General features: G+C 38.8%; 1 protein-coding gene and 1 long non-coding RNA gene across 10 annotated transcripts in view; one reads left to right on the top strand and one right to left on the bottom strand.

Moving 5' to 3' along the window:
- FCHO2 (FCH and mu domain containing endocytic adaptor 2) overlaps positions 1-13,661 on the top strand; it is a 223,517-nt gene that overhangs the window by 189,971 nt on the left and 19,885 nt on the right. For all 5 annotated transcript variants that reach the window (XM_075932247.1, XM_014574166.3, XM_014574168.3 and 2 more), the window contains 4 exons: positions 4,374-4,477; positions 5,891-6,020; positions 10,011-10,122; positions 10,720-10,875. In XM_075932247.1, the coding sequence (XP_075788362.1) occupies positions 4,374-4,477; positions 5,891-6,020; positions 10,011-10,122; positions 10,720-10,875 (502 nt within the window). The remainder of the gene's footprint in view (positions 1-4,373; positions 4,478-5,890; positions 6,021-10,010; positions 10,123-10,719; positions 10,876-13,661) is intronic.
- Positions 1-13,661, bottom strand: part of LOC106732099 (uncharacterized) — a 90,150-nt gene that overhangs the window by 13,907 nt on the left and 62,582 nt on the right. The window lies entirely within an intron of this gene.

Genomic DNA, 13,661 nt, shown 5'->3' on the forward strand with positions numbered 1-13,661 from the left:
CTTAAAATTTAAATACCCACCCAGGGAAGTGAAAAAACAGATTTACAGATCCAGACAAGTACCCAGAAGTCACCTACTTCAAGACAGACACAACAAGAAAAACATCAGAACACCACTGTCACCTACAGGCCAATCCTCACATACATACACATACCCTCTCCTCTGCCCCCCAACTTGAAGCAAATCCTTTCCCAACAGCCATACATCACCCAGGAACCTACGCCTGCAACAAAATCCATTGACAATACCGTCCATATATCTATTCAAGCGACACCATCGTAGGACCTAACCACATAAGCCACAATATCAGGGGTTCATACAATTGCACATCCTCTAATGTGATAGATGCCATCAAGTACCAGCAGTGCACTTCCACCATGTATATTGGCCAGACCAGAAAGTCTCTATGTCAAAGGATAAATGGATACAAATCAGACATCAGAAATGGAAAACACACATGAACCTGTAGGGAAACATTTTAACCTACCTGGTTGCAGTCATGGATTTAAAAGTAGCCATTCTTCTTGTAGGGGGGTGGAGTGGCTGCCCACTGAGCCGGAGGCAGAGGAACCCCTCCGGGAGCCATTTTGGGCACAGGAAGCCAAGGGGCGTATCTAAGACTATAAGAACTCTGCCAGGGAGCTCAGTCAGGGCCCAGCCTCTGAAGGAGACAGAGGCCTGCCCAGAGCTCCTGGCCGACAAGGCTGAGACCTGGCCTGGGCCTCCAATAGCCTCTTTCCGTAAGGCCGGTGAAGACTTTCCTGCCTGGGCCACCAAGGCCTGACCAGCAGAGCTACCCTCTGACCCAGAGGAACCAGAGGCCCTGCTGGTGCCTGGGGATTCTGAGGACTTGCCTGAGCCGGATGTGCTTGAGCCCCGATGCCTGCGGACATCCAGGGACCCTGAGGGCCCAAGCCGGTGAACCTGTTCGAACCCCGATGCCTGCCTGAACCCTGGAACCTTGGAAACCACGTTGCGAGCTGGAGCCCCTGCTGAGCCAGTAGCAGCTGTTCTGTTGCATCCTGGGCCAGTGCACAGTGGAGTGGGTGGGCCTGCACCCCCCTGCCACCCGCCAATTGGGTGGCAGTCTCCTCCTCACCACTGCTGCAGGTGACCTGCCTGCCTACATCCTGAACAAGGGGACCCCCAAACCTATGTGTGTTACCATGCCCTGAATCAGGGCCTGACTTGCCCCTTTGCTGAACTACTCTGTGTGTTTGCAGCCGCCTGTACTCCGGCGTGGGCTCCCCTGTGAACAGCTGCTGTGGTTGTTGCTGCCCAGCCGGGAACCAGGTCTGGGCTTCTAAACTGTTAAGAGTTACTGCCCTGCCTGAAGCAAGGCTGGGGCTTACAAACTGCTGCTTACTGCCTTGTCCTGAATTAGGGCCCGGGCCTTTCTAATTAAGGGTATTGCCCCGCCTGAAGCAAGGCCGGGGCTTCCAAACTGTTAAACTGTAGGGGTTTATTTGCCGGCCTTCCTGAACTAGGCTTGGGCCTTCTGAATGTAGAACTGTTACAAGTGTGAGTGTTTGCTGCCCAGCCTGGGACCAGCCTGGGCCTCTTAAAGCTGCGGGACTATTACTGATGTCCTGCCCTGCCCTGTACCAGGCCTAGGGCCCTACTAACTGAGGCCTTTGTTGCCCGATCTAAAGTAAAGCCGGGCGCTTGGACTGTTGCCCCCAACCAGACCGGCGTAGGGCCGGGTACTTGAACTATAGCCTCTCACCCCACCCTGAAGCAAGGCCAGCTGTAGACTTACTGACTTGGACTATTTTAAGTAGCAGGTGGGAGTGGGGTGGAGTGGCTGTCCACTGAGGCGGAGGAACCCCTCCGGAAAGCCTAACCGGCTTACACTTCTACAAAGGAATTTCACCACCCAATTACAAAGCGAGACTGCAGAACTGGAATTCACCTACAAATTTGACACTGTTACCCTGGGCTTGAGTAAAGACAGTAAGTGGTTAACACACTACAAAGCCAATTTCCCCTGACTTTGACATCCACATTTTCATATCAAAAGTTATGAATGGGACACACCAAGCCCACTTAATTAGCTTAACACAGTATATCTTAGAAAGAAAGGATTTCCTTTATCTGGATGTTTGATTAGGAAGTGGAAAGTCTAGAGACCAAGTCTAGTCCAATTTCTGCTACATCTCTTCAATTGTCTGGCTCTGTGAACAAAGCATAGACAGCCATCACAATAGCAACATACAAAAATAATTCACTGGAGCCCTCCTAGACTCTTGAGTTTTGAGGGAGTTTCTGTTGAGAGAATGATTTCATGCAGTTCATCGCCTGTGGCTGTCCCTTGCTCTCACCATTCAATTGTGATCCATATATGCTTGAAGTTGTTAGGTCATATGGCTGCATGTACATATGGTCCAACATGCAAGATTACATCTTCATCCTCTTGAGGGATGTTTGACGTTGGCATATGTCCTGAACTGTCCACTGCCCATTCTGGAGTCTCCATAGAGTAGTGGTTAAATCTGATCAGTATTTGCAAAGATGTTCAACAACCAAGGAGGAGCTTGCTTCAACCACTTTTGTCAGGAAGCAATAACTTCAGTTTTGCAGAAGGGAAAACTTCTCCACATCTGCTCACTTAACAGATGTTCAGAATAACTTCGTTGATCATTTAAGCAGAAATTTCTCCCAGAATCACAAGTCTATGAAGTGCAGCAGATTGAAGGCCATGTTCAGAAAATGGGGCACACTGCAACCAAAAACAAGTTTTGCTCTCACATGGAATCCTTAATAAATGCTTTCCATCTGAATTGGATCGGCACTGACATATGCTTTTCCCCTAATCCCACTCACTCTTGGCTTTCAAACGGAAGGTGGCTCTTGCCATACTGATATGCAGTGCACCAGATTGCTTTGCTACAAATCGGTGTTCTGCAAGCTTCTCGGTCTGTGTTTTACCTCCCATAGTTCTTTCCATTTATCCTGACCAAGTGACTTAACACCATGATCAAAGTTGACGTCCAGTGCTAAGCAGTCTGCACCTCAGTGTGTGCTTCATGGTCAGACAAAGAAAAAGGAGTGATGAAGTGGTTCTATGATTTCTGCTTAATAGCAGAAAACCTTCCACTAAGTTTGTTTATTTGGCCAAATGAAAACATGTTTTTGTTTTGTTTGAATGCTAGCCAGAATTCAGGACACTTTGGATTATTTGTTGCAACTTAAAAGCCAGCTCCCTGCGACCACCAGCTCTTGCCTGCTCCCTCTCCCTCCCCCCCCCCCCCCCACGCTGTTGTCTTTGTATCAGAGAGAGCAGCGCTGGGGGTGAGCCTTACATGTACCATGGCTCATCAGTTAACCGATTAACCAAGTATCTCAACAAATCCCTAACTTGAAGTAGGCATAAAAGGATGCATTTAAGGGAAGATTGGTCATTTTAGTCTTCAATTGGTTTACTTTTAGCATCGGTAGTACAAATTTAGGATGAGTGGGATTTTCAAGTGCTGAGCATTGGCCTAACTCTGAATTCATTGATAAAACAACTATTTACTTTAATAGGAACCTAGTTATGCCATCTCCGAGTGCTTTGGAAATCCCACACTAAATGCAATTTTTATTAATATTCTTTTTGGTCACAAACATCTTTAACATTATTTTTGGACAGATAGTAGAATATTCCATAATTCTTGTTAATAATGTTGTTATTTATTGGCCTTTTTTTAAAACACACATTTTTGATTCAGGATACTCATTGGATGACATCTGTTTGACGTATAGTTGATCTCAGAAAAGTAGCTTTTTTAAAACAGCACCTGGTTTTACTAAAATGTTATGGTATCTATTGAGAGTAATCTATGCTAATTTTGGAGGTCGTTTTTAAACTTTTTTTTTAGTTTCCAGTAGCCCTGCTGAAAAGAAATGAGATGTTTACATGGTTTCTCACACATCAATACAGTTATTTAATTGTAATAATTTATTACATCTTTCAGAACTCATTGAAGGCAGTGTGGTTTCACATATGTCAACAGCCTGATCTGAAGATAAAAGCTGCACAGCCTAAATAGCCTATTTTATTATTGTTCTTCATGATAGATAAAAGACCAAATTTCACCCTGAGCCCATGCTGAAGGCACAGGGTGAAAACCATTTTTACCTACAAACTGAGTATATTTTATTTAGAATCATTAAGGAACTATAAAGATGGAACCCAGAATGCAATTTGTAGTCATTTTTCAGAGTACCACAGAATTGCATTTTAATACCACAGCCATTTGTATTTGTTATGAAGTGTTTGTAATTAAGTAGAATATTTAACAGAAATGCAATTTATGATTGCACTCAAATAACATATTTATTTTCAGTGTGAGTTTTATAATACTAATAATTTTCTTCACATTTTTTTTCAGCCAGGCCCACAACTCCTCTTTCTATAGGCACCATTGTACCTCCTCCAAGGCCTGCTTCTAGACCAAAGATATCAACAGGAAAACTAAGTGGAATTAATGAAATAGTATGTATTTAATTTTAGTTTTTGTTTAATTATATGTTATTTCTCCTGGTTTGACTCAACTTGAAATATAGCTCTCATTTACCACATTATAGTTAAGTCATTTTCTTTTTACATTAAACCTAACTTCAAGAGTTTATAAATCACCCATTTTAATTGTCATTAACTTAAAATGTGCATGGAAATTGTTTACTGTAAGGCTACATCTACACTGGCCCCTTCTTCGGAAGGGGCATGCTAATTTCCAACTTCAGAATAGGGAAATCCGCGGGGGATTTAAATATCCCCCGCAGGATTTAAATAAACATGGCCGCCGCTTTTTTTCCGGCTTGGGGAAAAGCCGGAAAAAAGTGTCTAGACTGGCACGATCCTCCGGAATAAAGCCCTTTTCCGGAGGATCTCTTATTCCTACTTCAAAGTAGCATGCCCCTTCCGGAGAAGGGGCCAGTGTAGATGTAGCCAAGGTGTAATTATTGGTAACAAAGTTGTTAGTAGTATTTTTGATACAAAGCTTTGGAGGGATTAGGTGTGTTTGTTTTTACTAGCTCAAATAATCAATTTTAAAAAAAATAAAGATTGCATATACATACTGCCATATTTTCAGAAAAAAGCTTGACTGAAATCAATAGCAAAACTCCCAGGATTTCACCCCCAATTTCTAGGAGAGAGAATCACACAAAGGAAGAACAACTTATTCATACTGTCAGGCTGATGCTGATTATCTGCCTTATGATAAACATTTTAAATTCTTCTGACCTAACATGGATCACTAGAAATTGCCAAAAAGGGCCTTAGTTCTTCTGCAACATTTACTCTGGCTAGGTAAAATTTTATTACTCCTACATGCATTTCTGTATTACCCATCACCTGACATTTTTTTACAGGTTCTGGGTACTGTAAGAAAGGAGATGTAGGCTGCAGAGCCAAAAAGCTTGTCTCCACGTTTCAGATTTGCTCTTCCTTATTAATCTTGGGATTGAAGTCACTTTCATGGCCATAAAGTAGTCACCCACAGATAATGCTCATGTATTCAGAGCTGCCAGTTCAAGCACCAGCATAAAAATTTAGGCTCTCTCTTTCTTTGGCACTTAGTTCAGCCTTAAGGGGGGTTACTTTAGACTGTTAAATACGCAAAGCATCATGTTAACTCATTAAAAACTGACTGAGGAAAAACTTCCTAATAATAATCTAAACAACAATAACTGCTCAGGAGAAATGGTAGTAGTTCATAAGCTTTTTACTTTGAAAATTAGGGTGGAAAAAACACTAGCACAAATATAGTAGGGAGCAGTTTTGCATTAGGCAAGGAATGAAGTAGGTCTTTTCTGGTTCTGTTTGTCGTAAGATTTCCTTTCTGTTTCATCCATTTAAAATCATTTATATTTATGTAATTATATTGGTATATTTTCTTTTAAGCCGAGGCCATTCAGCCCACCCTTGACCTCTAACTCCAGTCCACCGCCGATAGCTCCTTTGGCACGTGCAGAGAGTATCTCATCAATATCCTCTTCTGCTTCTCTAAGTGCAGCAAATACACCCACAGTAGGTAAGTAATTCAGACTGTTGATGAACAACTATTTTATGTGTCTGTAGCCTGTAACTTTTATTACTTATATATGCCCTGAAGAATGACAGTATATAGCTCTGAGTCACTGACATCTGAATGTTAGGAGACAGTAGTCAAATTTGTCCAAATTTACATTTTCTGCAGCTTCCTTTGGAGTATCTGGTATTGAATATTGCAAGAGACAGAATATTGGGCTAGATAGACCACTGGTCTGATCCAATATGGCAGATCTTTCCGTGAATTTTTTTTACTTGGTATGCAGGAAATTTATTCATTAAGTTCAAGCTGTCATTATTCTACTTGATATTGAAATTATCTTTAGATGTAGATAAATTATCAGGATTGAATTTAATTGATTTTAAAGAAAATATTGTATTTAGGCCTGCAATCAGGTTTTTTCTTTTATAAAACATAGTATTAATAGAATTAGTTCCATTAAAATTGTTTTTAAATTATTTTTAGTGATTTAAACGTTCCCTTGCCTTGCTTACAACCCCATATTGTAGAGTTATACAGATACATAGGAACCAAAATCAGGAACTGATGGTCTTTTCCTTTCTCCAAGTTGAGTGAAGTAAATGAACTAAGTAAAGGGCATAAATAGTGAAAAGTAAATTAGTGTCCCATCCTGAAATATACATGAATAGTACCATTGACCTTCGAGGGTCTAGTCAGATGTATAAAGTTACATGTTAATGTTCGCAGGATCAGGACCTTTACTTCTTTTTAAAAAAAATTCAGTTTTGACAACGTAAGGTGTAACTAAGCAAGGACATTTTGGGTTTTTATAAAAATGTATTTTTTAACCTAATGTTCCCATTTGCAGGACTAATTATTAATATATTTAACTACTGGACACGATTGCAACTTTAGTCTTCTAAATTAAATGTAACTCCAGCTACTGTATATTGTTTCAGAGGATTCGTGGAAATGTCTATTTCTTAACTAATTCATTTTATATGTTAACCTAATCTTTAATTAAAATTCTTATTTTTCAAATATCTTTCCATTTAAATATAATTTTGCTTTGTATAATTGCTTGAAATATATTGTTTTCTTGCAATGTTTTGTTTCATTCAAATGTAATAGATGATGATATTAGTCATTGGAAAACTCCCTACGATTGAAAAACTTTGACACACCTGCAGGTATTGTTCTAGAAGATGATTTTATATGTTAACTAATTATCCTAAAATTGTACTTAATACAATTTTAGTTCTTTGTGACTTAAGTTCCTCTAGCAATCTCTAGATCTTCCAGATATAAAATAGCTCTGAAGCTAAACTGTTTAATCAGTTGTGTTGTGTTTATAATTTAGAAATTGACATGATCAGTCATTTAAAGATTAAAAAAAAACCTGAGGACAATTCCAATAAGAAAAACTCTGAAATATTTGAAAACTTCAAGTATAAATAATTGTTGCTTTTTTCCAGACAGATACTGTTAATTACTCTTCAGCAGATTAATTTAGCAAAATTAAAAATGCTACAAGCTGTTTGATAGTAGGACCCAGGCACCTCTTTATAATTCTACTGGAACCACTCTTCATGTAATGAAACTGTGGAGCTACTTTACTTTTTGCATACTCAAACCTCAAAATCATTTAAATCTCAAGAGAGCTAAAATTTGTAAAATGTATGTTGAAGTGTGGGGTGCCCTTATCAGTGAAGTCTCAAAGTCCTACTAACTTTTCAGATTGTTGCTGTTTGGCTCAAGAGAGAGGCTACATAACCCTATCAATAGACTTCTGATATTCAAAGGTGAAAAGAAGAGAGGCCATTCCAACTAAAATTGTCTTTTGCGTACCCTGTTCCCCAAGGCCTTGCCACCAGAGGAAAAAAGAAGGCTGCTTTTCCCTGTTTCTCTCCCCTTTTTTTCAGGGGCTGGAGGGAGAGATGGCAGCAGAAAAGGGGGATGGGTCCCATCTGAAGTTTCTAATGGCATCAAAGATAGAACAGTCAGACTTCGTTACAACTTTTTTATGATGCATGACAGAGACTACTCAACTCCTGAAATCAAAATGAAGTGCCTTGTTCACAACCAATTTCCTCTGCAATGCAAATCAATTCAGATACTTCCTCATCTACATTAAAAATCAGTTCTAACACTACTGAACAGTAATTTGAAAACCCGACGCATGTTCAGAATTGTTTCCTTCCTATACACACTAAAACTGGGCTTGTCCACTGCTCTTCAAGCTTTCTGCAGCCTCTCAAGGCACCATTCCTTCATGCCTGCCTCTTTAAAGCCCTTCATCCCCCCATAAAGTTACTGCCTCCCACTCCTCATTATTCCGGCAGCTCAGCCTGCTTCTTCCCTTCTCTGCCTCCGCCACCACTGAGGTTCTCCCTCTGTTTTATTATTCCTCTATGTCTGCATCTCTAGCTCCAGCTTCCCTTCTCACTCCGGACAAGGGTTCTCAGCATTTTGTGCCTGGCTGTACAGCAAATGGGCCAACAGATCACTGATTTACAATGTTAAATCTGTCTTTATAATAAGGAGGACTAAGTAGTTTTGTTTGGGATGTTTTATTTTTTGCATAGCACAGTAAAAGCTGAAAAAAGAAACCTGATTTTTAGTGCCCTACATGTGGCCAAAACAAAGAGAAACATGTATGTGTGCACTTGCATATATTCATATATCTGTGACTCCATAAATATGTGCAAATTGTAGTGCATTAAGGAAGATAGTTATTTTCAGCAAACAAGAAATTTCCATATTTCTTTTACAGAATGGAAAAAATATATGTATACATTAATTTTAACATACTTTGCATAATTCTCTGTAATGGATCAGTTTGGATTTATCTATAAATACAAAAAGAAAAATATTACTATCAATCAACTATTGATACCTCTGTAAAAGACACCATGTATTTAATAGGAAATTATCACCTTATAATCTGGCTCTGGGTTTCAGCTGTTTAATCATTATTCCTATTGCTCTGATGAAAAGAGGATACATTCCTGTACAATGGTAGAGCAATACACATAGCCTAAATATATTTTAACTGTTTGTTATAGATGACTTTGTATTATGTGCTGTCTCTATAGTTGAGCGTTTTTACTACATAGATGGAAATTAATGGTCCAGTTTTGCCGATTCATGATAAAAACATGGATCCATTAGTTTCCGTTAATTTCAGTCATGATTTGTGAATGCTTGGGATGACAATACTGCTTAGGGCCTAAGGAGGATTATATATTCTATTAATTAGGGCTTTTTTATTACTAGTAAAGTAGTGCATATTTCCTTGTAACTCTAAGGGCATACCCTTATTCTTTTCAGGTGGACATAACAATCTCAGTAAGATTTTTTTTTTATGTGATCATCTCATGTGAAAAGTGTTTGCCTTCTTAGGACTTAAATTAAATATTGGTATTTTTAACTATGTGGAATAAGACTAAAGTGCTTGGGATTTTTATGTGCATAATTGGATTCAGGGGCTTGTCCATGATGATCCTTTCCTTTTACTATATTTGTCTTCATATTATAAGCCTATAGTAGAGAGTTTGTTTTAGGAATACAGATATTCCTTTTAACTTCTCTGCTCATGAGAAAGTGGGTTTTGCCCATGAAAGCTCTCTAAGTCTCTAAGGTACTACAGAACTACTTGTTTTGTTAAAGTTACAGACTAACATGGATACCCTCTGTAACTTCTTTTGGGTACCGTTGGCTTTAATTAATACTGTGTTACAATTGATGTCATATGCAATCCTTGTTTAAAGTGTCATTCTGATAGTCCTGTTTCCTCATGTTACTTATCATTGCTTAGTGCTTTAACTGTGTTATATTCTGATTTTAAATGTTTTTCGAATGCATTTTTCTACACACTTTTAAAAAAATATGCTTTTGGACTTGCTGTGAATCTGATGGTAGCAGCTTCTTGTGATAACAGGTAGTCGATTTTTTTGAAATCTAGCTGGTAAGCTTTTTGAAAATTAAACCTATAAACCATATGTATTCTAGGTGTTTCACGTGGTCCCAGCCCTGTCACTCTTGGAAACCAGGACACCCTGCCTGTTGCAGTAGCCTTTACTGAATCTGTTAACGCCTACTTTAAAGGAGCAGATCCTACAAAGTTAGTTAAATAGTGAATTGCTTTGACTGTACTGAGTTTGAGTTACATTTAGGAAACAAATTGGTCTTTCTTCTTTTCTTTTAATTATGGGGGAAAATGGTGAAACTTTAGAAGAATGTGGTAAAATCGTTGAAATGAATGATGAAAAATGAGAGGGTGATTTTATCACTGGCCACTACTAGGCATAGTTCAGGTAGGTGCTATATGCAAATTGTCCCATACAGCTTAAAGCACCTCATCCCTACCTGCAACACCCTTGTTATGCCAGTTGTAGCAATCTCCTACTCATAGTTGTGCCTTGTGTTTGTGGTATGGAAAATGAAGTTCACCAAAAGACAACTTTATCCACCAAATTCATTTCACTTGCAACTTCATCTATTTTTTAATCCTATCCCAAGGGGTGAAAGAGGTAATGCAATAAGTCATAGTGCCACCTTCTCTTCATATAGAATCAGTTTGTTTTAAATTTATGAATAAGTTGCAAATATTCTAAAAACAGTAGATCTTCAGAATTAATACTAAAATTTGACATGCACTAAACACTGGATATTTTAATTCAATTGTAATAGAATTGCTCTTCTCTCATCTCTCTCCCAGATGTATTGTGAAAATCACTGGTGATATGACAGTGTCATTCCCAAGTGGAATTATTAAAGTCTTCACCAGCAACCCATCTCCAGCTGTACTCTGCTTCAGGGTAAAAAACACAAACAAACTAGAGCAGATTCTTCCAAATGCACAACTTGTATACAGGTTTTGTATTTTTTTTTATCTACTAGCTAACATGATTTTAAAATGTGGATTGTTGCGTTATTATTTTAAACAACTTATCTCTTACCTTATTGATTGATGAAACTTTGCTGTGAATTTGGTTTAAGCTCCAGTAAATTGCCCTCTATTTTTTTTGATGCTTAGTTTCTTTTCAGCATTCTCACTTTAATTCCAGTGTGAGAATTACTCCGATTACTAGACTTGAATTTTCCATTGTGTATAATTGGAATCACATGACTAAAACTCTAAAAGTGGCTTAAAAATCTAGTTATATGAATCTATAGATGTCTCTTTACATAGGTATTTGTAAATTATTTTTAAACAAGCTCTGTTTAAAAATTAAACCAGTTTTTACTTATGTAAACACATAAATGGATGATTTAAGTATATGAACAATAAACCTAGCAATTGAAAGAAATAAATGAGAAATTTCAAAGTTTAGACGACTGACACTCCCACTTCAAGCTGCATGACATTTTTTGTACAAGGATCACAGTGGAATGATCGATTGAAGTGTCAGCCTTCACTTGGAAGTCTCTTAGCTTGCGATTAATAGAAAAGTGCTTCTGCCCTGTCAGCATTGGGGGTGGGGATAAATCTTCTATACCGTAGACCAGAACCTTTGGAATACTATATAGATGAGGCATATGCTATCCACAGCTAAAGGACTTTTGAAAATTCTTAAAGGGGGGAGGAAGCAGTGCCCAAGTAGAGTAACTAGTTTGTAAACTGCAGTTAGCACTGCCTGAAAGAATTTCTGGTTTACGAGAAATTTCAGTGTTTTGAAATTTCTTGCAAACTAGAAATCTCTTCAGAAAATAATTTTGGAAACCCACCACATGGAGTTGCAGACTCATATAATCCACATAACAGGGCTTCCATGGTCATGGTAAGCCAGAGGTTTCTGGCGTCAGGACAGTCCCCATACCAAAGCTGCCTCAGACCCATGAGCCCCATAGAACATAAAAGCTAAGGGAACTATGTAGGTTTCCAATAGATCCCTCCCTGTGATTCAATGCAAGTTTGTCAAACCCAAATTCATACTGATTCCTTGATGTTTTGCATTTGTTGAACTGGCATTTTCTAATTTTCTGTTTTGTCAGAAAACTTCTTATCTGTATTAATTGCAACATCTTAACTCATTTTTTTAATCTACCAAAATATACTTACTCACTTAGCAAAAGTGAATTTGAATCAAGTAGTTTGAAGTTATTTGAGGGGAAACATCGTTTGGAATATATTAATTGCTTTTGCCTCTCCAAACTTGCAAACAAACGACAATTTGAACCAAAGCTTCTTGATTTTTGTTGTAATAAAAATATAGCATCTTATTGTCAGACTTTATATACAATAGTAGTATGGAGTAATTTTTCATAGTGACAGGTCAGCCTATCAAAATAAAGTTTACATTGGCAATAGTGGCACAGTCTTAACCAGTAGTGTAAAATACACTGGATGTATATAACCTTTTTTCCCCAAGGGGGTGGGAAATAGGAGATAACTAATTTCTTGTCTGATTTTCATAATATTTGTCCTATATTCAGAATGAACTTACAAAATGAATGTAACACATAATTAAGTCCACTTGTTCAGAGAGTAATTGTTTGATTATCAGGACATGTTGTAAGAACTGTTTGTTCGGCACTTGTGGGGAGGAAGGGCCTTAACAGGAACTGACATTTGAGTAGGTGGGGAGTTTTATTGGGAGAGACCAGTGGGTAGTGGCTATTTTAGTTTGCATTTTTTTAAATTAAGACAAAGTCCCCAGTAGTAATAAATAGGTGACTTTTTTATTTTATTAAAATATAAATAATGGCATCAGAATCAAAGATTACAAACACGAGAAACTCAGGTTTAATAAATCCAAGTATGATAGCCTATGGAAAAACATGGCCTAAACTCGTTTTGGTAGTGACACTGGGCCCTAACATATGTTCTTTGTGTGATGATAAAGGTATTCCACAGGTGGCACATGTGTAAGAAGCAGTGTTGCTTCTCCGGTTCCTTCTTACCACCTTGAAGGAATACTATGTGTCTGAAGCTGTCTTTGCATCTTGTTTCATAACCAGAAAAACAACTGTGTATACTTTACTGTAGTTTAGTTTTTCCCTGCCTTGAAGACCATCTCCTTGGGGAGAAGAATATGCCAAGTGTTCAAGGTCTGTGAGACACTTCTCCCCTCCTCCTTCCTCAATACACTTAACTCAGTCTGTAAGCGGCACCTCTTCCAAGCATGAGCTCTGGAGCAGTGGCTACAGCTGTTATGCCTCAGGAATCACCACCTCAGCTCTAACAAGAGTAAGGGGACTCTCAGAGATACAAGGACACATCTTCTCAATCTGATCCTAAAAGAAAGGATCCCTCCCTGATTCTGTCCAAATCAGGTGAGTCCTAGTTCTTGGGTTCTAAGGACATACCTGCCTAATCCTCCTGACCATGACAATAAGGCACAAAGGAGAAAGGATCCCTTTGTTCTGGCTCCAGCTCTGAAGCTGAGGTATCACCGGAGAAAGGATCCCTTTGTTCTGGCTCCAGCTCTGAAGCTGAGGTATCACCTGCTGGCACAGACTGGGAGCTCCAGGTTGAACTCCTCTTTGTTTACACCTACTCACTTCTGGAAGGATATGCTGATCACCATGCCCATAGATACATAGGATTCATTGCTTCCAGCCACTAGGACACCTCATGCTCTGGGATGAACTAAGACTTGTTTCCCTCTGAGAGCATGTTTTCGCCCTTCCTTATCCTCTGTCTTCTTTCCTTTTGAG

Source organism: Pelodiscus sinensis, chromosome 6 (genome assembly GCF_049634645.1).
Source record: "Pelodiscus sinensis isolate JC-2024 chromosome 6, ASM4963464v1, whole genome shotgun sequence".
Lineage (NCBI taxonomy): Eukaryota > Metazoa > Chordata > Testudines > Trionychidae > Pelodiscus > Pelodiscus sinensis.